At 39.1% G+C, this 27,397-nt stretch overlaps 1 protein-coding gene, 1 long non-coding RNA gene and 2 other non-coding genes across 6 annotated transcripts in view; 1 reads left to right on the forward strand and 3 right to left on the reverse strand.

The window, feature by feature from the left end:
- The window catches only part of LOC103317508 (ecdysone-induced protein 78C), a 127,735-nt gene that overhangs the window by 9,208 nt on the left and 91,130 nt on the right, over positions 1–27,397 (reverse strand). For both annotated transcript variants that reach the window (XM_031922894.2, XM_031922893.1), the window contains one exon: positions 10,040–10,164. In XM_031922894.2, the coding sequence (XP_031778754.1) occupies positions 10,040–10,164 (125 nt within the window). The remainder of the gene's footprint in view (positions 1–10,039; positions 10,165–27,397) is intronic.
- On the reverse strand, positions 9,678–9,749 carry TRNAG-UCC. The gene has a single exon. It is a non-coding gene; the product is annotated as a tRNA-Gly (tRNA).
- TRNAG-UCC lies at positions 11,857–11,928 on the reverse strand. Its single transcript has one exon. It is a non-coding gene; the product is annotated as a tRNA-Gly (tRNA).
- Positions 22,623–25,700, forward strand: LOC103317507. 2 transcript variants are annotated; one of them, XR_004226633.1, is made up of 4 exons: positions 22,623–22,714; positions 22,859–23,049; positions 23,506–23,853; positions 25,612–25,700. It is a non-coding gene; the product is annotated as an uncharacterized LOC103317507 (long non-coding RNA). The 2 variants fall into 2 exon arrangements; XR_004226632.1 differs by lacking the exon at positions 22,623–22,714 and having other exon boundaries at positions 22,725–23,049.

The raw sequence follows: 27,397 nt of genomic DNA on the forward strand, positions 1-27,397 counted from the left end.
AGAAACGCTGAAATCCTCATAAAAGCGGTGGAGTATACAGGGTTAGAAGTGAGTGAATCAAAAACAAAGTACATGATTGTGGATAAGCTAGGCATCTGCAGAGGGGAGGAAGATCTCAGAGTTGGGAATTTTACTTTTGAAAAGGTTAGCGAATTCAGGTATCTGGGTACGACCATAAATGATAGAAACGAGATTAATGTCGAAATAAATAAGAGACTCTATTCGGGTAATGCTTGCTTCTACGCCGTGAGTAATTTATTTAAGTCGAGGCTGTTGTCTAAAAACGTTAAAATAAGAATATACAGGACAATAATACTGCCGGTGGTTCTGTACGGGTGCGAAACGTGGGCTCTCACTAAGCAGGCGGACAACCGTTTTAGAGTATTTGAAAATAAAGTCTTGCGAAAAATATACGGGCCGAAGAAAGATGAGGAAACCGGGGAATGGAGGAGACTACACAATGATGAGTTACACAATCTGTACGCGTCATCAAATATTAACAGAATAATAAAATCGCGCAGATTGGGATGGGCAGGGCACGTAGCGAGAATGGGAGACGACCGTACGGCAGCGCGTGTCATGAAGGGCAGGCCGATGGTAACGCGACCTCTAGGTAGACCTAGACGTAGATGGGAGGACAACGTAAAAGCGGATCTAGTAGAAATAGGACGGGTGGGTGTCGATCGGAGAGGTGCATCTTGGGTGGGGTTGACACAAGATAGGGCAGCGTGGAAGGCTTGCGTAGATGAGGCGATGAACTTTCGAGTTCCAAATGCCATGTAAAAAAAAAAAAAAATTCATAAATGTATGGAGAATACCAATTGAATAATCTGTAAAAAAGTGGATATTATATTGAAATTAATCAACAAAATCATGAAAAACAAATAAGGCATCCTGTATGCGCAAAACATAAATGATAGACGAAGAGCTCTTCGCTAGCGAGTTGAGAAAAGTCTTTTATTACTTAGACGCTCGCTGTGCGTAAAATTCGTCAGGTTCCGATAGATAAATGGAGGCAACAATATACGCTACAAGCATCAGGCACGTAAGCATGCACGGGCAAGCAGATGCACATTGTTGCAGCAGCTGCAAGTCGTCCGTGAATAAGGGGGGAGTCGATGGGTTGCTTCTCTCTCTCTCTCTCTCTCTCTCTCTCTCTCTCTCTCTCTCTCTCTCGCGCGCGCGCGCGCGAAAACGCGAGCGGCGGTAATCACCCCGGAAATGGAACGACGACTAGGCGGAAGCGAGCAGCAGCGTCGCGACTCTGTGTGTCGAGTTTCTCTCTCTTTTCTCTCCTCCGAGTTCTCAGTGGTGCGGTAGTTGGCTGTAGCATACGGACGAAAGGCTGCGCTCAGCTGAAAATTAATTACGGCAGATTCGCTTCCTAGTAGCGAGAGATAAGTGAGAATTGAGAGAAGAGACAGAAAGACAATTTTTTGTTCGTATTATGCATTTTGCTGAAAGACAAACGGATGCAAACGGATTTTTTTTATGTCTTTTTAATACACTATAAGCTATGCTTATTTTACTATGTACGATACGGTATAGCAATCCAATCGACACGGAAAAAATAAAATGTTCAAATCCATAAATAAAATATAATAAGTAGGTAAGTTAATTCACACGCCCCGTGCAGATAGAAGTTTATTCCGATAGAGTGAATTATAAATTAATATTAATTAGTCTTCTTAATTACCCGAGTTATTCAGTTTCATTTCGAAGGAACACAGGCACTATACACGGCTGCAACGGAATAGCAAGAAGAGAGCGAGCAATAACGGAGTGAGTTCGCGTTCCGGCTGAAAGAGCGAAACAAGAGCGGAGCAGCGACTCGTTACTCTATCCAACCTTTTGTTCGTTACGCGCTTCGCTCTCTCTCTCTCTCTCTCTCTCTCTCTCTCTCTCTCTCTCTCTCTACTTGCGTTTTCCTCTTTCGCGCGAAATAAAGCGTATACATTTTTTCGGCACGTATATTAGCTTTTCGAAACTGTGCGAGACGTGGCTTGATTAAATTATGCGCACTTATCTATTTCGGGCGTCTCGAGCTTCTTATATCGAATATATCTATTATATATAACTGCAGTTCTATTTGAAGATGATTTATAAATATAGGGAAGGACTTGTTGTAAACTTCAATTGCGTGATGGTTAATTGTGCATTTTTCATCGTAATCATGAATCAGAGCGAATAAGCTGTTTAAAATTTGCCAATATGTAACAGTTGATATTTTTAATTAATCACAGTGTTTTCACTGCTATCCGGGTTTCGCTGTAAACCTATAACAGATTGCAGAACGCGAGTTTCGCATTGGAAAAAATATCCAGGTTAAGACCGGATTAAAGCTCGATACGTGCGCACCGAGAGCTTCACTCATTCGACTTTCATTCGCCAAGCAATAGCAACTTCCTTTACAAATCCCCCCAAAGATCCGCGATAATTGAGAGAAAATGCGCGACCGTCAATTCGCCAACTTCAGATAGCTGAAAAGTAAAACCGCCTCTCCTTTCCTTTTGCAACTCAAAACGAAATACTTTCGTTTGGTTCTTAATCCCCGCGCACATGTACGCTGCACATAGGCGGCGAAGACTTTGTGTCAGCGAGTTCGATAAAAAATAGACGAATACACGGAAAAGAAGACGACACGGGCGCGCCGCGGAGAGAAAGAAAGGAATCCCCGACTTTTTCGCTACACAACTTTTCTCGTTCGTCAAGTCCTGCTTTTCTCTGTCCGCCCGTCCCGCTTGCTCGGTAATTCGTAAAAGTTCCAGCTTGCTGCCAGCGCTTCTTCTCCTTTCTCGTCGTCGTCATCGGGGCCCTTATCCGCCAGTCCGGCCGCTTCTTCTTCTTGCATCGCTGTTGCTTCGCTCAGCGCGCAACTCTTCTGTTCTGTCGCAGTAACCGGAAGTTGGAATTTTTCTTTCTTTTAGTATCGCAGCTGTCTTTTTTCTTTAACTCGCGCTCTGTTGGCTAAAGACGCTTCGACGTGCTATTGCTTTATTTTTTACGCTCCCGACTTTCGTTTTGTTCCGATGACTTCGTTTGATATGACTTTGATTCTCAACTGCATCAAAGATTTACAGATAATAATGACAGTTATTTTATCTTTTGCATTACACTAAACTGCTATAGGTTTTAAAGCTTCAAAAGAATTGGGCTTTCGCCATCTTGGGCTTTCGCCATTTATGTAAGCATGATGCGATATCGAAGAGCAGTAAAGCAAATGTTAATCAGAGTAAATCTAGTCTAATATAGTGATAATGATAATGATAAGAGTACTTAGTAGGCAGTACTGATCGATGTTTCTCAATATAGAAAAGATCGCTATCGCGTATATAAATGGAATCACTGCTCTATTTTAGGACAACTTTGAGCACTTAATTCTTGCTATACTGTAATGTTTATTACAGAATTTCTTCCTTGAAAAATAACAGAAATCACGCGATACAAGTAAGGTAGACATTATTATATTAATACTGTCTTATACAGTTTTTCAGGATTTGATACAATAATAGCGGATAGAGTATCACTATATTGACAGCGTAACAGCTCTTTTCAATCTATAGTAAGAATTGAAATAGCATCATAATATTATAATTTAAAATTTCCCATCTTTTTTATAAAAAGTTATTCATTATTTTAAGCGATGGCAACTATACAATACTACTAAACTACTAAACAACGCACCATACAACACCACCATCGCATCACGCTATATCTTGGGCAAATTTCGTATAGCACAAGACAATTATTATTGTGTAGAAGGAAACTATATATCATTTTTTCTTATTTTTAATATTCGATTTTTTATAATTAGGATATCGCAAAAAATTCTACATTCATCAGTTGCGGATCACAAATCATTCTGTCGTATTATATTTTTTCACAGGCAATTAAAAATTTGTCAATCTTTTGTCAAACACAAATCAACACTATATACAAAAGCTTTTAAAACAAGAGTTGAAAGCATATTTATGTCATGGCGCGTAGCACATACAGATATAGCTTATAGCTTGTTGAGGATGTGTATTGGTTTATCGACGATTATAGCACGTGTATTCGTGTGTGTATAAATTAATGAATCAGTACGAGATGAGCCTCATAAAGAACGACGTCATGCCATTCGTGCGAACAGGGCTGATAGAAATATACGAATCAGCATGAAGAAAAAAGCTGATTGATTTATTGATCGATTCAAATTTACTACATGCTAAAGTTAAACATAGAACTGCGTGTGTAAATGGAAATGGTAAACAAGGCGAGTGTATAATATAAATATATATATATATATTTGTTCAATTATTTGATTCGGATAGTTGCTGCATGAAAGTTACGTTTGGCGATCAAATAAAAAATATCAATGCTGTTGAAATTTAAATACGGATTAGTATAACAGAATTATATATTTTTTCACTTCTGCACATTATTTTAGGCGAAACAAGTTCTTTAAAAAGCGTCCATATATATTTTTGATAGATGCAATACAAAATGTTAAGAGTGTTTCCTTTTAAATTGATAGTTCGGCGATATAGCATATTATTGATGTTTAATATGTAAATAATATTTACGTAGCCGCGCATTATCAGCTGAAGCACTGAAAATAAATAGTTGCAGTAAGCGCGCGAGGGTGACAGAAACGACTAAACGTGGGTCGTCCATATTACACAACGTGCCCACATCCTTCGTCAGCCATCGCGTAAATATAGCCCATCGATAATAATCATACGCTTAAACATTTGATACATATATCGATCCAGATGCGCCACTACTGATACCTTCGCTGTCCATTCGCGTATTTCCTCCTTCTCCCTGTACTGCGATCAACGTATGCGCACAGCGGTGCGTCTTTTTTAATTGCACAGCGTTTTTTTCACGTGTGCGACGTAGGGGTACATCACGAGGTATATGTACTCGAGGAAAAAAGCGCGAGCCGCGATTTCACGCTTCGGTTGGCCTTTTTCCGCGGGCGGTAGCTGCTTTGCTTGGAAAAGCTTGTTTAGCTATGAAATTGCACGTGGAGTCGCTGTGTACTGGCGATACACAGCTTGCGGGCTTCCTGATGAATGGGTTTGCGAGCGGCGTTGCTTGGATATTGTGCGGCTCGATTCTTTGAGCGACGTTACGGTCAAGTTTCTGAATTATTTTCAGAATTGCCGTCGATTATTCGAGAGACCTTTACTGTTCGATCGACAGGAGAAAATTCACGATTTATAGGATGGAAATGCTTTTTTTCCTAGAGTTATATACTTATTTCTGTACTCCGTTATTGAAAAAAATAATTCATGAACGTACGTAATGAAGTATTCAATTTTGCAAAGGATAATTCGATTAAATCGGATTATTGTTCCCAAGATGTGTCAGTGAATCAGAGATTGCATTGGAGCGAACGTGAAAGTCGACCAGTGATTAAAGTAGCGTACAGTCAGACTGCTACAATCCATTCGTGAAAACTCAAGTTTCCCTGCACACATGAATGACTTCCCCATGCGAGGCTTTTCATCTTGGTTAATTTTAATTCATATTATAACACATTCCAGTTACTAGCCTGTTCTTAGACTCATTTCAACCAGGGTTCAAAACACCTATGAAAACGACTGATCGAAAAAGCGCGGAAGGAAGCGATGCAGCGGTACGTATACGTAATACTCGAGTCCGGCCTCTACAGTAAAACGCGGCGGGAATGCCGGCGTATGGCTCGGCGGTGCACCGTTAGCTCGTCTGCGGCCTCGGGGCTTCCGTGTTTTTCGATGCGTTCGTTCGTGTGCACGCGCTTTTCATCTCTACGAGCTGCATCGCCGTAGCAGCCTTCGTCAATTGTTTTCCTCTCTCGCAGCTGAGATAACGAAGTCGAGCTTCTTTCTTTATTTTTCGTTTTCAAGGAAGGGATTACGTTCACTGAATTGTGATATCATTATTGAGAGCAAAGATGCTCTGGTAAGCTTTGTATGCTGAATATCAGCTAGTTATCGGTCACGCCTTTGCTGAAAATATCATCTTTAGAGATTTCGATACAGTACTTATACAATATAATCTCACTTGAAAATATGATCTCTAAAAAAAATTAACTTTTTAAAAAGTAAAAGGTTTGGCGAGTTTGATATATTCCGCAACGAAATTACAGATAGAAAAGAACTGAGATCAATCAAACAAAGTCAAGTTTATCATATTTAATCGTAATGAAGCGAGGAGCAACTCTCAAGATAATTACTATTTAACTTACCATGCCCGTTTCATTGTACTTATGGTGTGTGTATGACGTTCTAGAGAAAATTTCAGTTGTCCACCAATAAACAAAGTGAAACGGGCATGGCAAGTTAAATAGTAATTATCTTGAGAGTTGCTCCTCGCTTCATTACGATTAAATATGATAAACTTGACTTTGTTTGATTGATCTCAGTTCTTTTCTATCTGTAATTTCGTTGCGGAATATATCAAACTCGCCTAACCTTTTACTTTTTCAAAAGTTAATTTTCTTTTAGATATTTTAATCCTTTTTTGTAAATTTTTTTGAGTATTTCATATTCGACGCCGTAAAAATAAAATAGAAGCATCTTTAACCCTTTGACCACAGCTTTTTTGTGACATTTGTATCACTAACATGAAATCACTAATTGTTCTGATATCCACTCCTTTTGAATTATTTCTACACCTAGACACCAAAAACCACGGTGCACACCACCTAGACCTCGTCATCGGCCACCCTGTACACCTAGACACCGCGTTCAAATGATTTTTACACTTAGACACCAAAAACCACGGGGCGAACTACCTAGACGTCGTCATCGGCCACCCTGTACACCTAGACACTGCTCTAGAATGACTTTCACACCTAGACACCAAAAACCACGGAGCGCTTCAACTAGACCTCGTCATCGGCTACCTTGTACACTTGGACACCGCGTTCAAATGATTTTTACACCTAAACACCAAAAACCACGGGGCGAACTACCTAAACCTCATCACCGGCAACCTTGTACACCTAGATACCGCTCTTGAATGATTTTTATACCTATAATATAAACTCTTAATTTAATAGGAAGCCGCAATAATATTTTTTTGTATGTAACTCCGCAATGATATGAGGATATGTAAAAAAGGTGGAAAAGCAATTCCCTATTATTTTTGATGCGCAGCTAACTTCACCGTCCTTTCACACTGGAGGCGGCTACCTTCACCGTCCTTTCATACTGGAGAAAAAGATAATGATTTGAGCAAATCATATACAAAATTGTTTATATTATATAAATGACAGCGTTTTTTTTTTTTGACAACTTCTATTAAAAATCACGGATTAGCACACGAATGTAATAATATATAAAAATTACTTAGAAACAATTATGGAAAGTATCGTTTTATTTAAAAGTAAAATCTCGGATACCAATATAGAAGTAAATGGTGTCGCGGGCGCCAAAGCTTCGTCTGCTTCTCAAACTCGCCTTCGTGGCGCTACCGCGCCACTTGATTTTGCTCAAGCAACAGAAAAAGAAAGCAGCTGGCGCAGTCCATAACAATTCCTCATTCAATCGCCAGGGCCATGCATTGCTCAACACTACCTGCACGTGATATAGGAGTCAAACTCAATCTCTTGCTTATCGCGAGCCAAGTTTCCCCGCCGTTTTACGTCTATAAATTACTTGGTAATCGAACTATGCGGGTCTCTCTCTCTCCCCTTCTATCAAAGCGGCTGTATTGCGATACAAAGAAGAAAGGGAAGGAGAAAATCATCCTTCGGCTGCACTTCACTCTTCTCTCTCGAAGGCTGATCGATCGATGCCGTTTGTGCTCGTTATCCCCTTATACATATACCGCCAAGAGAGAGAGAAATCGAGTGGTAGATACCAAAAGCGAATATGTGTATAGGTAGAGAAAGAGAAGAGCGAGAGCAAATTCAAAGTGTGATCCAACTGACGCTGAGTGGTAGCGGAGCGCAAGGAGTTCGCGATTTTATCCTGTCGTTAGGTTGAAGGACTTCTCAATAGCGCTAAACCGAGAATTTTCTAATTTTGCGTGATAACACGGTCGCGTATTAATAACTGCTTTAAATGTTTTGCTAATCCATAGTGTCAATTTCATTCGGTTTATCTTTTTCTTCCTTCCTACAAAGCCTTGTATATTGGTAATTTTGTTGAGTTTGTGTAAAAACATGTAGGAAGTATATTTTGATGAATTTGTATTCGATGATAATTATCCCTTTCTTTGGGCTGTTTATGAAACCAGTTAGTTTCAAAGATAATAAGGTTCAACAAATTTTTTTTCACCCTGTATACTTTGTATAACTGAAAACTGTATTGCTCGGATCTCAGCTTTTATTAAATAGATTTTACTTTACCCATTCTTAATTATTGTTCTTTCTTCTCTCATTCCCCATGGCTTAATTCTCCTATTTTTTATAACAATTCGTAAAAAAACGAGATTTTAGGTATTGCATGTGCGTTTTGTTCGTGGGAATTTTTCGATTATTAGCGATTGCAGACTCATTCCGCGAACTATCCTAACTATTACAATTCGAATAAGTATCGAACCTTTCTAAATAAATTGCTGCCAATTCTATGTAGCTTTCTTCAACATTATGTATTGCTTTAATATTTTGTTGCTTCCTTCCTAAGGAAGACTTGTAATTGTATAATTTTTGGAGTTTGTGTATTTTCTAAGCGCAGAGATATCTACCGCTTGGTGGTGAGGAAACGATATCGAGGAAAATGTAATTTCATACACAGATTAGATTAAATAAAATTTGTTCAAAAGTGTCTAAGAAAATGAGATAGATGATAATGGCAGAGATATTTTTCTACCAGGGTATCAACTAATATAACTGACAAACTGTTTACAACTATATAGGTTGGTAAAAAAGGTGTCAGGTGAAAAAGGGAGGTGATATCTCTTGGAATTAAGTTTAACAATTATTGCTATGCGAGAGAAAGAGAGAGAGGAGAGAATTATAATTGATTATGTAAATGTAATTGATTCGAAATAATTTTATCTATCAAACAAAAAAGTACAGAAAATTTATAGAATCATATATGAAGAAAAAACAATTCTAATATTAAAGCAATATATAATGTTGAAGGAAGCTAGTGCCAAAGAATTGGCAGCGGTTTTTCTTTTCAGCGCGATAACTTTGACTTTTTTCCACCATGTAGAGTAATTTTTTAATTTTAGCACATTGTTAAACAATACCGTGTATGGTTTTTAAAGTATTTGTTATTTAAGTGTGATTACCATATTTTGGTATAATTTTTTTTCTATTTTTATAGTCACTTTATTCGTGATATAGATATAAATTACTAGATTATCCACAAAAGCTAAAACATATAAGTGCTGTATCTTATTTAATGTTAAATAAATACAATAGTTTGGATGTGAATTATGTATTAAAATGTATCATCCTGCCGTCAGGCTGAAGAAAGTCTTGATACATAAATAATACACTAATCAAAAACAGTTCCATGCTTTTGCTAAATATCGTAGTGTAGAATTGGCTGCTTTGTGTACCGACAACGCTGTGCAAATAAGTTATCAAGCCTTGATAGGTGACTAGTGTGATGCAATTTCTACCTTATCGACTAAATGCTATTTTTGTTTTGCTATTTGTGTTCCGTAAAAATTTTGTGAAAAATAATTCGTGGAATCTTTATCCGTGTTATACAGTAAAAATTCGAAGTAGAAAAAAGAAAAAAATGTGCGATGGCCGGGAATCGAACCCGGATCAACTGCTTGGAAGGCAACTATGCTGACCATTACACCACCATCGCACGTGCACAAATTTACAAAAAAATGCTCGGCCCCCAAAAATTTGCAAATTTTAGCATTGTTGAAAATTTTATTAAAGAAAAAAATAATAATAATAAGAAAATAATAAATTTTATTAAACTGCAATAAGTTTTTCAAAGATCAATTTCAAATGTATTTTCCTTTTTTTTTAAATAAAATTGATACTTAAAAGACAAATATATAGGATTTCTACTAAAATTATAGAATAGAGGTAACTAGTTCGTTAATAATATGTTGTCTGTTAAAAAATCAGGAGTAAGACAATACTCACTTTACAACCCTCGCAGCTGGTGACTCCGTAATGGTAGCCGCTGGCCTTATCGCCACAGACTTTGCACGGTACAAAACTTTTGGCTGGCGTCGAACTGTTCGAGTCTGCGGCTGCGTAATGTTGTTCTGGAAAATTAAATAATTTTGATCAGTATACATATTAAGTATTGAAGATTTTTGAAACTGTAAATTGTTGTTGACCACACATTTTATACATTTTTAAATTCAGAGATAATTTAATAAATATTTTTACTCTTAACGTAGTTTGTTGAACAAATAAAATATTTAATCGTATAGTATAAATGATTTGACTACTTCCAATTTTTATTAAATTTAAGTATCGCTATACTCTCAGACGCAAATAAATAAAAACCAACATTATTGAGACCTTAATAGTTTGGAGAATCAATTTTGCATACTCTCGACGAGACTTTATACTCGATGTATCCTCAAAAGTGATATTCATCAAGTCACGACGACATCTTATTCTTTGCTCTTCGTCCTTCGACCCGTGGTTTTCGTCCTCATGCTGTGTCAGTTCATTCGTTCAACAAGATGCTTGCAATTTTCTAAGATTTCTGGCTCGCGCAAACCGCAAGACAATGGAACGTCTTGTTTGATGCCCAAGACTACCATTGCGGATTCACCTTAGCAAGATAATGTATCAGGAGTCGACGACTTTAAATTGTTGTTCCAAACAAAAGTTGTTGTCTACTATTGATTTTCGTTAAAAAAGTTGTAAAAACGTAGAATATTCCATGCAACCACTTCGTTGAAGGAACAAATTCATTCAGTTTTGTGAATTGTATATGTTTTTAAAAAAACTAATCCGGAAAAAAATTTTAACACATTCTATTTCTGAATTTTAATATCATGGTTGATTCTTCTATACTCTTTTATATTGCTATTTGTAGCTCGTCAATGTAATTAACTAATTATTTTTATTAAATTTTTATTAAATTTATTAATTTGTTTTTTATATAGATAGCTTTTTTCGCTTCAGTTCGTTTAAAGTAAAGGCTATATATTTCAATTAGACAATTTAAACTACAGAAAGATTAATGACAAAAATCGAACCGTGCGTAGAGACTTCTTGGTAGCATCTGTTCTTTTTTTAATATTGTTTGCTAGGCAACGAGCGCTCTTTATTTACTTATTTGTACATCTGCCGATCAGTCTCTCTCAATAGTCTTAAATCATTCGAAACGTTATTTTTCTTGACCGACCTCAAGCCCTTTAATCTATTAAGAAGTTTCTTTTTTATATGCCAGAAATCTGACCTACAGTCGCGAACACCCTTTGACGGATGTCGCACTGTGGCTTATCCGCATGACCATTGCTTAAAGGTCTGTGCGTCCGTCGCCCAGATAAAATCAGAACTTACAGTCAGTTACAGTTTGTGTTGTTGAATTTAAGTTTAATGTTTACTATTGCAAAGTCAATATATGTACTGGATAAAGGAAATCTGTGTTCACTGGTTCTCTTTACATCAGATTTGTATTCTAATAAGCTATAGTTAGTTAGCCATCAGTTACGGAGTTGTGTTCCTCTGAAATTATTTTTATCATAGTTCCAATACTCGTGTCTTGCATTTAAGTCGCCTAATATCATGAATTGATATAAAGATTGCACGACTATTACGTAATAATCACTTAAAAATGCTATACACGTGCATATTTTAGAATACCAAATTTAGTTTTTTTTATTTCTATTATTGTTTGGAGAGTATATTTTTGGTATGAAATGATAAATATTGAATTCGCAAAAATAAAATCCACTTAGTAATACATTAAAGCTTAGGAAAAATATAAAAAAATGTGCGATAGCCGGGAATCGAACCCGGATCAACTGCTTGGAAGGCAACTATGCTGACCATTACACCACCATCGCACTGCTTGAGATTTACTAATTTAGAGACTGGTTGGATAAATCACACTTAAATAAAAAAAAATTGTTAAATAGTTTATAAAAAAAATTTAAAAAATTTGTTATAAAATTTTTTTTTATATGAATATTAAAATATTGTTTTTGGTATTGTCTAAATTTTTTTTAACATCATCTTTTCATTCCTCAGAATCCTGCGTATTTATCCACTTGACCAAAACCTGATAATTCGGCACTCAGAGACAACACTCTTGAAAAATCTTTGAAACGACGTGGAAGTGAAGTAGACGCAGCCTCTAATTTAGAAGAACTTTTGGAACATGAGAACTTAACCCTTCACGGTAACTTATTTTTATAACGACGGAAAAGTTAAATAACATCTGGCATAATTTGTGATAACATTTTTTTGATGATTTGATAAACTTATAAAAATGCAGTCAAATATACTACCTTCAATAAACTACGAACAGTAGTTGTAGAGAGTAGAGCTTTGAGAGAGAAGGAAGACATTCTCTCATTCAACAAACTCTGTCACTAGCATGATTTGAATTTGCCACTGCAAGAGTTGGATGAGTTTTTGAATTTCGACAATTAAAACGAATCTAAAGGCGAATGAGTCTTCCCTTAATCGCTTTCGTACATGGGTGATTCTCTATCAAGTCAAAGACGGAAATTTTTATTATGACCCCGCATAATTGCATATATTTGTTCTATACGATGCCGTTGATTCCTAAAAAAGATTTCAGCGCGATCCCTTTACTTGTTTTCAAGTTATAGCCGGTCAGTTTGGGCCATAATAAAAATTGTTGTCTTTGAATTGTCAGATAATCACCCATATGTAGATCCATGTTTTATCTATGCCAGTCAGGGATAACCAGTATAAGAGCAAAACAAATTTCATATGACCTTTATTTTAAGTTAAAAGAATCACTGAAATAAATCACTTAAATTTTTGTTATGGAGACTGGAGTTTTATATACGGATATTATTTTAACAAAATTTATGCCACTTGTATAATCGTAAAATATACTATTAACATCATTGAAAAAAGATCCCCTTTAAAACCTTCAGTCTGAGAATTGTTGACCGAAGCAATCTCTCTCGCAGTAGCAGCCGCCACAAGTAAATTCCACTGCAAGAAATTTCGAGAGATGCATACGGACTTTTCTGCTCTCGGTGCATATGTATACCCATACACATGCACCGCACAAGTATCGTAACGTTCAAAGCCAGCTCGCAAATTGATTTCGCTTATCCGCGATCTTCGCTATCTATCTCCCTCTCGGTCTCTTTCGACGCACCACTCACGCAGAAATCAATATAATGGTGGTGCAGGCGCGCGAAAACGAGCGCGCGGCTCTCTCATCGATGCTATAGAGGCCTGAATAATTTATGGTGCTCGAGCGCGCGGATCCGCCGTTTTGATAAATGTTTCAGGAACGGGAGACGGGCTTGCCCACCTCTCGGCTTGTATTTATATTAAATGGGGATTTTCGGTGTATAGATATTATAGACTCGGTATTATAGACTCACAGTGCGGAGAAAGAGGGCGGGAGTCATGGAAGTAGGGGACAAGCTGCGGATGGCTCGGTTCTTTTATTACAACAGACGCTTGCGTGAATTATCCGACGGGTGGCAGCTGGTGTTTCCACGTATATTGTTTCTTTTATTATTATACCTTAGGTATATAGGTGTCTGTTACAATGCCGCTACCCTAAGCGGGTCTTGGTCGTTGTCGTCCAGATCAGACGGGTGGGTGCCTATCACCAGTACACAGCGCGTCCTCAGGTTGCGGATAGAGGAACAGCCCCTGAGAAAGAGGTTAGCTGCGAATAAATTGAATAAGCAGTCGCGGACAGCCAATAGGAACAGGCGTGGGTGTGATGAGCCCACACTGTCAAACGCATTCATCTAGAAACACTACGCAAGAACCACAACAAAAAACACTTTACATTATCTCTTATCTCTTAATCTATCTCATTCATCACACATTACAAAAATGGGCAAAAATCCTGCTGCCGAGGAGGATGCGGGGACGAGGACAACTGCCCCGAAAGGGGATGTGTAGAATGATTCTTCACCTGGTCTTACGCGGTAACGATGCCAGCGAAGGCGCGCTGCCTTGCAGGAGGGCGTTAGGATGCGAGAATGAAACCGTAGTGTGTCTGATGACGAGTTGACACTGTCCTCGGCAAAGTCGGAAAGCTCTCATACTTAGTTCTAGGGAGGATCCGAAGCGCGCGGGTTTAACATACTATCATGGCTCAAAAAAATCAAAACCAAACCAAAAGGAACTTAAGGGTCGGAACTTGGAATGTTCGCAGTCTATACAGAGCAGGCGCGTTTAAAGAACTCATGAAGGAAGCTGATAGGTACAATCTAGATTTGGTAGCAATACAGGAATCGCGGTGGCCAGATGGCGGAGTACTAGCATCGGGTAACTTCACGTACCTGTATGGGGCCGGGAGCGGGAGATCCCTAGGCACCAGATTTCTCGTAAGCAAAAGCATCATACATTCGGTTAAAAGTTTCAAATCCGTCAATGATATGCTCTCGTACATCATCATCGAAGGTGAATGGTATAGATATGTATTTATTAATGTACACTGTCCTATGGAGGACAAAGAAGAAGAAGCTAAGGATCTCTATTACGAAACTTTAGAGCAGGTAATCGATCAGTTCGCGTCTTACGACACAAGAATAGTATTAGGCGATTTCAATGCTAAAATAGGTAGGGAGGAAATGTTTAGGCCTACTATAGGAAAGGAAAGCCTGCATGAAGCCAGCAATGATAACGGTATTAGGGTCATAAATTTCGCGGCAGCAAAAGATCTTATAATCAAAACTACGTGTTTTAAGCACAAGGACATACACAAAGTAACGTGGACATCGCCGGACGGGGCCACACAGAACCAAATTGATCGTTTTCTCATTGAAAAAAGACGTCATACTAAGGGCGTTCTCGACGTAAGGGCTTATAGAGGGGCAGATAGCGACTCGGACCACTTCCTACTAGTAGCCGAATTAAGAGCTAGATTAGTAGCGAATCAAAATAATAAGCGAACAAACAAGGTAGAAAGCTTCGATATTGAAAAGCTACGAGATATAACAGAGCGAATTAGGTACCAGACAGAAATTAATAACAGGTTTCAGGCACTTGAAGAAGCAAACACATCGCCGGAGGGGAATGACGAACCGAATAGCTTATGGGGGGACATCGAAAAAACGGTAAAAGAGGCCGCGAACAAAGTACTGGGTAAAAAGAAAAAGCCAAAGAGCAAACCATGGTTTGACGAAGAGTGCGAACTCTGGTTTGAAAGGCGCAAAAAGGCTAAATTAGATAGCTTACAAAATAGAAGCGATAGGACCGTAGAAGAGTATTCTAACGTAAGGAAATAGACGAGCGCGATCTACAGAAATAAGAAGCGGGAGTATCAAAAGAATCTTATTAGGAGAATAGAAACTAACAGTAAGGAAAATAACCCCCGCGAAATGTACAGAGGGATTAACGCCATCAGAAAGGGTTTAAGGAGTTGAGCGCAATTGATGAAGGACGAAAACGGGGACCTCGTAACAAATGACAACGAATTACCGTCGCTATGGAAAAACTATTTCGATAAATTATTAAACGTGCACGAAAATAGCGAAGAATTAGGGGATGAAATTCACACTGCCGAACTCCACGTTGAGGAACCGAGCTACCAAGAAATAGAGGCCGCGATTAAAAAACTAAAAAACAACAAAGCAGCGGGAAATGACTCTATACCAGATGAGTTACTCAAGTATGGGGACGTCGAGCTTACTTTAAAATCTATAAACTAGTATGTGCCATCTGGAAAAATGAAACAATACCCGAAAATTGGAAGGAATCTATCATTATACCGATTTTTAAAAAGGGGGATAAGACAGACTGCAACAACTATAGGGGGTATCTCACTTTTAGCAACGTGCTACAAAGTTCTGTCAAACGTAATACAAGCTAGACTCACTCCATTCGCGGAAGATATAGTAGGAGATTATCAGTGCGGATTTCGGTGCAACAGATCAACGAGCGATCAAATGTTTACCATAAGACAGTTGTTAGAGAAAGAGTGGGAATTTTGCGAAACCATACACCAACTATTTATAGATTTTAAAAAAGCGTACGATTCTATTAAGCGAAGCAAAATGTATCAAATTCTAGTACTTCTCGGTGTACCAAAAAACTCGTGAGATTGATTTAAATATGTCTGAACGGAAGCACGGGAAAGGTCCGAGTAGGCGGTAAGGTATCAGAACCCTTCACGATACGCTATGGTTTAAAACAAGGGGATGGGCTCTCTACGATGCTGTTCGACTTAACGTTAGAGTATGTCGTTAGAAATTGCAGGTTAGCCAGCTGGGCGCAACTCTTAATGGAACAACGCAGATACTAGGCTACGCAGATGATTTGGATATACTGGGGGATTGTAGGGAAACGGTAGCAAGAAACACGGAAATCCTCATAAAAGCGGCGGAGTATACAGGGTTAGAAGTGAGTGAATCAAAAACAAAGTACATGATTGTGGATAAACTAGGCATCTGCAGAGAGGAGGGAGATCTCAGAGTTGGGAATTTCACTTTTGAAAAGGTTAGCGAATTCAAGTATCCGGGTACGACCATAAATGATAGAAACGAGATTAATGTCGAAATAAACAATAGAGACTCCATTCGGGTAATGCTTGCTTCTACGCCGTGAGTAATTTACTTAAGGGGTCAAGCCTGGGTTAAATCCTGCAAAAAAACAAAAAAATATTCTTCTTACCAAAAAATTTTTGATTTGATATAATTTGAAAAAAAAAAAAAATTCCATTGAAAATATATAAAATATACACCATTTTTATCGAAAGAAACATGTATATACCTTGTAAAATCATTGACCAAAATGCATGACATTTATAAATGTTTTCAGTCACTTGCCACGGCTTTTTGCAAGATCCGGACCATCTTCTTTACTCTATCCGGGCTTAAAATGTACCTTAAACATGCTCCCTCGGACCGATCGAGAGACATTTCTAAAAAATATGAATTAAATATATTTAGCAACAAATTTTGTTATCTAAAAAATATCAATTAAACTTTGCTAGCAACAAAATTTGTCTCTCGATCGGTCCGAGGGGGCATGTTTAAGGTACATTTTAAGCCCGGATAGAGTAAAGAAGACGTTCCGGATCTTTCAAAAAGCCGTGGCAAGTGACTGAAAACACTTATTTATATAGTGAAATGTCATGGATATTTGTCAATGATTTTACAAGGTATATACATGTTTTTTTTTCGATAAAAATGGTGTATATTTTATATATTTTCAATAGAATTTTTTTTTCAAATTAGATCAAATCAAAAATTTGTTGGTAAGAAGAATATCTTTTTGTTTTGTTGCAGGATTTAACCCAGGCTTGACCCCTTAAGTCGAGGCTGTTGTCTAAAAACATTAAAATAAGAGTATACAGCACAATAATACTGCCGGTGGTTCTGTATGGGTGCGAAATGTGGGCTCTCACTAAGCAGGCGGACAAGCGTTTTAGGGTAATTGAAAATAAAGTCTTGCGAAAAATATACGGGCCGAAGAAAGATGAGGAAACCGGGGAATGGAGAAGACTACACAATGACGAGTTACACAATCTGTACGCGTCACCAAATATTAACAGAATAATAAAATCGCGCAGATTGGGATGGGCAGGGCACGTAGCGAGAATGGGAGACGACCGTACGGCAGCGCGTGTCATGAAGGGCAGGCCGATGGTAACGCGACCTCTAGGTAGACCTAGACGTAGATGGGAGGACAACGTAAAAGCGGATCTAGTAGAAATAGGACGGTTGGGTGTCGATCGGAGAGGTGCATCTTGGGTGGGGTTGACACAAGATAGGGCAGCGTGGAAGGCTTGCGTAGATGAGGCGATGAACTTTCAAGTTCCAAATGCCATTTAAAGAAAAAAAAAAGGTATATAGGTGTATTGTTTCAAGCGATCGTTAATTTTATACTCCGACTTCATTTTTTGATTCGCGAGTTGATGTTATTTCTATATCAGGCAAGATTCAAAGTTGTTGAAAGGTGCACTTTTATGACATGGCAAAGTATAATACGAGCTTTTGGTCTCGAGTGATATAAATATCCACTGCTTTCCGGAACTCGTCCGTCATGTAAATCGGATTAAAACTTTAATTGTGTCACGCAGCGTCGAGGTGCTCTGAATGAAATATTTTACGCAATCAAATTTTCATAATAATTTGTTCAAATAAATTAAAATCGCCAACGTATACTCTTACGTAAAATTTCTCACGCGACACGCAGTTTATACCATACAATTCAAACCACCACGGGTGTAATAACTTTATCAGCCCAAGCACAAAGTCTCGAAGATTCAATCAATCACCCCGACAGAAGCTGAGCACGATCCATCCCTCGCTTGCAATTAAATCAATTAATCCTCTGGCTGCAGCTCGTTAACTCCAGCCTTATATCGACGGCAATAAGAAGAGCCACGCGAACGGGTATATACAACCGGCGAGCAAGAAAACGAGAGCAGCAAAACGATCCCCGCACAAAGAAGCAGAAAAAATAAATCTACTGCACAGCAGCTGCATCGATTCGCGAAATAACAGCTGATATGCCGCCGCTGCAGCGCAAACAGCTGAGAGAGAGAGAGAGAGAGAGAGAGAGAGAGAGAGAGAGAGAGAGAGAGAGCCTCTCGCACGCGCCTAACGGCAACGAGGCCGAGCAACCGTTAATGTGAGGGAGCTGCATTGGCTATACCTCTGCACACACACACACACACAGGCGTACAAACTCTCGTGCGCGAGTGCGTGGATCGGCAAGCACAAAGATCGGTCTGGAACGTTGTACGGTAGCGCGGCGCAGAAAAAGCCGTCTGCGAGAGAGGCTGTACACACACAGCAATACTAAGCCGGTGAAATGGGAAGGAAGAAGCGCGATTAGTGCTGTTGATGTTTACCGTTTCGCATATCGTATATTGAGGAGCGAACGAGGGTCTTGTTATTAAATTAAATTATAAATGTACTCTGCAGATATTATGGTATAACAGCTTAATTCGGTATAGTTTTGACGACTATGTTAGAAATATATTATGTAAATAAAGTTCTTTTTTTAATTGCTCATCAGTTGCAGCGATCAAAATTCTTCGTCCGAACCTATCGCAGAGCCGCAATCTCGTATTTTTCTCACGCGACGCTCGATTGTCTCATCCGAAACCGTTGTTCCGCAGCGGGGGGGGGGGGGGGCTATAAACAACCCGCGGAGTCGTCATTTCCGAGTGTGCGCCGAATCGCGCGTTCCAACAATTCCGGAAGAATGGCGCTGAGCTGCCAACGAGAGGAATAGATTCGCGCGCGACGGGACAAAGACACACGGGGAAACTATATATGGCTCTGCCACGGCGAACCGGGATGCGCGCGCGCACGAAGAGAAGGACGATAAACGACGTTCTGAGGGAAAATGATTGCCTCTTCGTTCTCGCGTCAATTATGTGCGTATCCGCTTTCGTAAATGTACTGGCTCTTTTGTTTTTATTAGAAAATATTTTATGATTATAACTGAAAAAATATAGATATAATCGAGAATATATAATACATTGTGAATTACTATAAGTAATCCAAATTGTATTTGTCTTGATTCAAAAGTCAGGGGATGGTTGAAAAAAAAGGCTCAAAAGACTCGAAGCATTAAAGATGAATAGCCTTCAAATGGCCTACGGATAATTACGGCAGAAAAGGCAACTTTTCTTCCTCCCTACAGCTTTTTCCCATCGGCAAAGCCTAGCGGTGTACAGCCGTATACGTATACGCGAGCTGCATCCTTCGGAAGCTTACAACCATACACGTTGCTCTGTTCCGTTATAGGTTGGGGGCTTCCCCGCTGCTGTGTGTACAGGTACCTATGTGTATAATACAAGCGAGCGCGCTTCGGTACATATAGGGCACGGAAGCCTGTGCTACGACGACGACGACGACGCCCCAGGGATGTCGTCTCTCGCGTTCTTTTCCGCCTTGCCGAGCAGAGATACTCCTTTTTGCCTCGGGCTAATTGTAATCGCCGCTGGCGCTGCTACTGCTACTGCTGATGCAACGGCGGCGATGGATCAAACAAGGAGCGATACGCGCTGCAGGAGAGACGGAATAGGTGACTACTGCTGGTTAGCTCGAGAGTCTTATTTGCGAATCGTTGACATGGATTTTCACGCTCCTCTGTAAGCATTGTGCTAATGAAATCACGATTGCTATTCTACGGGAATTTGACGGAAGAAAGACTTTTTGGTGATGCAGATTTATTGTAATGGTTCATAGTATTCTGAAAAAGAAGAAAGTGAAATTTCTTCTTTGTTTTCAAAACTGACAGAAACAATTTTCGATCAAAAGAATTTGTCCTCCCCATTATTTTTAAATATATATTTTTTATATCCAGCGACAAAATGTATAGTTTTCCTCAAGCGTCCGACATTCCGCGAATCGTCGTCATAGCTTTTGCTCGTGTGTCGCTATAACAGAAATACTTACGGAACTTGCAACTCGTCTTCGTATCTCTCCTTGAAAGAACTCCCTAAATGAGCCAGTTTGCGCTTCCCTCGCATCGCGTCTGCCCGCAGCGCGTTTTTTTCACTTCTTCGTTCGCGCTGTACAGGAAAAAGTCAGGCGCGAGGACAACTACCTCTGTTATGTATAGGTATAGTTGCAGCTCCATTAGGACTTTATCTACTACCGCGTGTTTCTTTTCTTCTTTATAACTTCGAGCCTTGATTAATTGAAAGTACGGCGACGCTGCACACTCGTGGGCTTTCTTTTTCGCAACGACTATCTATATAGGCACACCCATGCAGCGTTGAGGTACCGGTGATTAATTTGTGGGCTTGATTGATTCGCGCTTTGTTCTCTCGCGCGGAAGGAAATGGGTCATGCCAGGGGATCAGCTTAATGAAATTTAATGGTGGGAAAAAACGTGCTTTTAACGTACGGAATTTTTTATTTCCAGCGCATCCATCACGCGCTTTTACTTCGCCGTTCACATGTATAAAAAGTATACGCTATATCCTATACACTCTATCATTTGCATCGTGAAAACAATCGCGAGTTGATGTGGCGACGTAATCTTCCTACAAACAAGGCCTCTCGCGAAGCCTTATTTAGAGCATCGTGAGCGTAAAAAATAAAAGCCTTCCCGTATCGAGGGCACGCAAATTTATTCACGCGCACTCGAGTCGTGACTTTCGCAAATGACTGCGGGGGAGGGTAGTTGTAAAATTTACATCCCCCGGCTGCGCAGTTGCGTGACAATATTTTCATGAAACTCAAGTACTTGACATCGATGACACTTCCTTCGCATCCTCGTGTTAAGTTACGCAAAGAAAATGGAAAGGAGCCGCCAGAGAGGGAGAGAGAGAGAGAGAGAGAGAGAGAGAGAGAGAGAGAGAGAGAGAGAGAGAGAGAATAATAAATTTTCGGGTCAAGGATCGCCAAGGAAAATCGAAATGCAAATAAGCGACTATTTTTCTTGTACTTTATTTTTATAAATTTATTACCGTGCCTGTAAAACTATACTTCGCAAGTTTTTTCAACAAGTATAACAAGAAAAAGCGCTTCAAACTGTTATATATTGCGAAAAAAAAACGATTTTTCGAATTTTCGAAAAAGCAATCGAGTCGTGGTATGATAGAAACGAGTCGTCATCACGATCATCTCCCTCATATGCGGAAAAATATAAATGAAAAATTTCATTTCGATATTATTCGATCGAGATACGACGTGCTTCACGCGGCCCATTTCCAATACATATGGACGTACGCGTGACGAGTAACAACTCTGCCCACAGCTGCACACGACGGATTGAAATACTCAGTGATATAAAAAAAGGAATATGCAATATTGCGAGCCTCTTCAATTTCGCTATGTCCTCGACCCTAATTACAGTCTCTGTATACCGCCAGTTTCGCTCAACGGGCTAACGCGTAAGCCTTCCCCGAGTTATACCAGACGCGCAAATTGTGTGTATGCAACCGCCGTCTATGGCTATCTGCATCCGGACGATCCTCGATGTCGACCACGATGTAGCCGCTTCTGTGTCGTTCGCCAATTCAGAGCGCGCTGAATGAAGGTTTTCGGTTTTCGGTTGAAGCTTGTGCACGAGATCGAGTTTGGATTTTCCCTGCAGGCGGATGCGGTTGAAAGCTGTATACCTCTATAGTAGGATGTTCGTTAGGGATCAAAGGAAGAGTCGACGGTTTGCTTTTGAATTTCGTGCCACTGGTTGCTCGAATTTTTCACACCGTCAGCACTCGACGAGCAGGTGACCTGCTTAGATATTTTAATTTTGCCTTTTCACGTCTGTTTAGAAGGGAACGAAAATTGTACTTCTCTGCCTCGTCCTCTAGATCAAATTGTAGTAGCGCTCCACTGAGCGTTCTACCACAGGATTTTTAAAGCATGATTTAAGAATTCACTTGTCTCGCTTGTTGCCATGGTATTATATCTCTGAATGTGCCATTACGCTTTCCTGCGCGTTCCAAGCTACAGGCATAACCTTATACTCGCTCATTGAATTTCTTTTTCATCAATATGAGTTCTCATCATCGAAAAAGGAATCGGAGTATAGATCGAAGAGATAACGAAAAGTCGAGCTCATTCCATCGTTCACGGCGCCATACGGTGCACTCACGCAGCAAAAGTCCGCCGAGACCAACAGCATCGTCAGCATATCGACATCAACACGAGCGGAGAAACTGTAAACGTGCACATTCGGGGCAAAGACGTGACAGCCAACAAGGAGGTAATGCATCAGTGCATCGATACAAAAAGCCTCGAAGGAGCAGTGCGCACAAAAATTATCCGTCCGAAAACGACAGTGAGCGTCGCCCGAGAGGCTCGCCGTATCGTAGACGTATAGTACCTCCATCAGCAGCTCGCTTTCCAGTGAATATTCATACCGGCGCAGCAGCTCATATGAAAGTCGCACCTCGCTAAGTTACTCACGCTCCCCTAATCGAAGTGTTTCGAGCTGATAGACATGCTCAGCCACCACTAGGAACGATAGTGAGAGGAAAAGAGCCGAGAGTCAAAACCACCACGACAAGGTTAAGGTAACCGATACTGCGAGAACATCAGGTGAGTCTTCTGCTCCTAATAAAAGTCAGCCAGAAGTAAACTCGGAGTTGCTTAATCTCTTAGGAGAGTCAATCCAAGAATTAAACACTGAACCTCCTATTCATGCCGAAGTTGCAAAAGTTTGGCAGCAAATTTGCCATAAAGGTTTTGCTAAGAGGTCAAAAGAATCTTTGTTTCAAAAATATTTAATCCCGGAAAATTGTGTATTTCTTAAATCGCCAAAGCTCAATTCGGAGATTAAATCGGGAGTTGGAAAATCTATCCAATGCAGAGACCAATTTCAAGTAGTTACGCAAAATCAGCTTGGCTCAGCTCTTTCAGCAATAGCGAAAGTTTTAACAAAGCTGATGTCGGATGAAAAAATGACACCGACGAAGCGAAAAAATTCATTTTCGAGTCTACAAGTGATGCCGGAAAATTGTTGCCTGATTTACATTTTCAAATTTCAATGTCTAGAAGGGCCCTTATAAATCCAGCTTTGAAGCAAGTAGCGGTCAACGTAGCAGAAAAATCCGAAATCAACGAGTATCTTTACGGCCAGAATTTCTCGGAGAAACTTAAAATTGCCAAGGAAGTGGAGAAAGTCGGAAGTGGCCTTTCGAAACAAGATCGGTTTGCGAGAAAACCTGATTTTTTTGGCTCAAGAAGCTCCTATAGAAACCAGACAAATTCGAGAGGCGATTTAAACTACAGAGGCCCCCTCCATCGACGAAACACGACGTACACACGCCCAGCGAGGGGGCAGAAATGACAATCCAGCAGTCGAGGGCAGAACAGGAACTTCAGGTGGAAGTAGATGCACCTGTAAGTAAAATTGGCGGTAGAATAAGATTCTTTGAACAATCTTGGCAGAAAATTACGAATGATCCTTTCATTATCTCTTGCGTAAGAGGTTATACAATCAAATTTGATTATAACGTAATTCAGCCTGTAGTACCACCAGAACCGCATTTCTCTAAAGAAGAAAATTTAGCGTGTGAATCTTCGATAAATATTTTGTTAGAGAAAGGTGCTGTATCAAAATGCAAACCTTGCAAAAAGCAGTTTATTTCGACTTATTTTTTGCGACAAAAACCGAATGGAGATTATAGATTTATTTTAAATCTCAAACAGCTTAATAAATTTATAGTCGCTTCACATTTTAAAATGGAAAATGTTAAAACTGCGCTAAAACTTTTATCTAAAGACTCGTATATGGCAGCTATGTATTTGCAAGACGGTTATTTACTCGTACCAATTAATAAAAAATCAAGGAAGTTTTTAAGATTTTCGTACAAAAATACTTGTACGAATTTAACGCTTTGCCCTTCGGACTTTCAATAGCTCCTTATATTTTCACAAAATTGTTAAAACCAGTTGTAGAGAAATTACGATTAGAAAATACCATATTAGTGATATATCTGGATGACATTTTACTGATAGCTAGAAACCGAGAAGATTGCTTGAGGAATGTTTGCATTACTCGAAATTTATTAGAATCATTAGGTCTCATAATTAATACAAAGAAAAGACAATTAATACCGAGTAAACAGTGTAAATATTTGGGTTTTATTCTGGATAGCAAACATTTCAGTATCTATTTGACTAATGAAAAACGCGAAAAAATTAAAAATGCAGTTGACAAATTATACAATGGGAAATCATTTAAAATCAGAGAAGTCGCAAAAGTCATAGGTACGCTTGTATGAGCGTGTCCTGCCGTTACATACGGTTGGCTGTACACTAAGCGACTAGAACGAGATACATTTTTAGCCCTCAATAAAAATAATAACAATGGTGGCTAAACAACATATTTTTAGTTAAAAATTACATTCGAGACAACAAGTATCATCTAGAAATCTTCACTGACGCATCTCTCACAGGATGGGGCGTTTTCTGTGCAGGTGAAAAGGTTCATGGTTGGTGGGAGAATGGTGAATCAGACCATATCAATTTTTTAGAGTTACAAGCTGCTTTTAATGGCCTCAAATGTTTCGCGAAAAATGAAGGAAATTGCGAAATTCTACTCATAATTGACAATACTAATGCCATTTCTTACGTGAATAGAATGGGCGGAATAAAATATCCAAAACTTAACAATATTGTACGAGATATTTGGCAATGGCGTGAAAGTAGGAATATTTTTTTATACGCATCTTATATAAAATCAAAGGATAATTTTGAAGCAGACACAGACTCTCGTAGATTACCGCCAGAAACTGTATGGGAAATAGCAAGTTGGGCATTTAACATGATCATAAAAAGCTTCGGTGTTCCAGAAATTGATCTCTTTGCTTCCTGTTTAAATGCAAAGTGTAAAAAATATATTACTTGGAAAAAAGATCCAGATTCTATCGAAATTGACGCATTCACAATACCGTGGACAAATTTGAAATTTTCCGCTTTTACGCTATTTTCTGTTATTCTCAAAGTTCTACGTAACATAATAATAGATAACGCAGAAGGGATTGTAGTTGTGCCATATTGGCCAACTCAATCTTGGTTTTCGTTGTATAAATCGCTAGCAACGACACCTTTTCTCTATCTCGGGCCTAATCCTAAATTACTTTCGTCTCCTTACAGCAAATCGCATCAATTGTCTCAGAAACTTATCCTGGTTGCCGCGAAATTATCCTGCAATCATACACGCGAAAAGAGATCTAGAGCAGAAACAACATTGGCAAGATATGGAAACCCAGTGAATAAATGGTGGAATTATTGCAGAGAGAAAAACATCTCGTTATACGAAGCCGATACAAAGGATATTATAGAATTCTTCACGAGGCAATCAGAAGTCGTAAAATCGTACAGTAAGCTTAATATTTACAGGGCTGCACTTTCGTTGATTATGAACAACCGTTTGGGAGAAATGCCGGAAATAAGTAGGTTTTTTAAGGGCGTTGCTAATCAAAAACCGAAAAATGCTAAATATAATGAAATATGGGATCCAGATAGAGTACTGACATTTCTCTCAATTTTATTTTCAAATGATGCTTTGTCTCTTGAGAATTTAACGAAAAAATGAGTTACACTTTTAGCTTTAGTCACGGGAAAACGCATTCATTCAGACATTGTCAAAAATAAAATTAGATAACATAAAAGAAATGGAAAACGAGATCAAAATTCGAATCACGGATAGAATAAAAACTAGCAACCGAGTAAAAGAACAACCTTTGTTAAAAATTCCATTTTTTACTAGACAAGAAAATATTTGCCCTGCAAAAACTTTAAAAGTTTACGTAGAAAAAACTGCAAGCCTTAGGACAGAAAAGGATAAAAATTTAATCCTAACATTTAAAAAGCCACACCATACAGCGACAACACAAACAATTAGCCGTTGGATTAAAGATACGTTAAAAGAAAGCGGTATAGATACGAGCATTTATTCGGCACATAGCACGCGTCATGCGTCTACCTCTGCAGCAGCTCGAGCCGTTATAAACATCGAAACTATTCGCAAAGCAGCCGGCTGCTCACAAAAATCTAAAGTATTTGCTTAAATCATGCTTTAAAAATCCTGTGGTAGAACGTTCAGTGGAACGCTACTACAATTTGATCTATTCGGACGAGGCAGATTGTACAATTATGATCGAGTTTTCACTTACAGGTAAGTTCACTCGATCGTTCAATTCTCGACACCGGACTGCGAAGGATTTTAATTTGCAAAGAAGCGACCCTGTTGAAAATATATACCTGGATATCCAGGTGGATTTTCCATATGGATAATCTATATCGATTCATGTGGATTCCATATGGATTCCATGTGGATATTCCATATGGATATCCACATGGATATACGTCTAGTTTTTGAAAAAGTCAAAACAGTTAAAAATTTTGTATGCGCCTGTTATGTATAGGTTAACAACCATTAATGGAAGTACCATTCGGATAATAACACCTTAACTAGGGTTGTGAGCTCCAAAATCTTAATTTGTTTAGCATTACAAAAAATTTTAATTTCTATAAAATAATTAAAAAGTGAATATTTTGGAGCTCACAACCCCAGTTTAGGTGTTATCATCCGGATGGTACTTCCATTAATGGATAGATGAACTATACATAACTGGCGCATAAAAAATTTTTAACTGTCTTGACTTTTTAATAAACTAGACGGATATTCATGTGGATATCCATATGGAATATCCACATGGAATCCCACATAAATCCATATGGAATCCACATGAATCCATAAAGATTATCCATATGGAAAATCCACCTGGATATCCATCAGGTATATATTTTCAACAGGGGATGAATTCCGCGGATTCTCCCTCCGCGTTGATAGCTTAATGGCCGCAGTGTCAAGTCCGAAGTATGCGCGCCGTTCCGAAGGGCCTATCAAGGGCCTGCATCGAGAAAAATCGGCCCG

The sequence above is a fragment of the Nasonia vitripennis genome, chromosome 2 (assembly GCF_009193385.2).
Source record: "Nasonia vitripennis strain AsymCx chromosome 2, Nvit_psr_1.1, whole genome shotgun sequence".
Taxonomy (NCBI): Eukaryota; Metazoa; Arthropoda; class Insecta; order Hymenoptera; family Pteromalidae; genus Nasonia; species Nasonia vitripennis.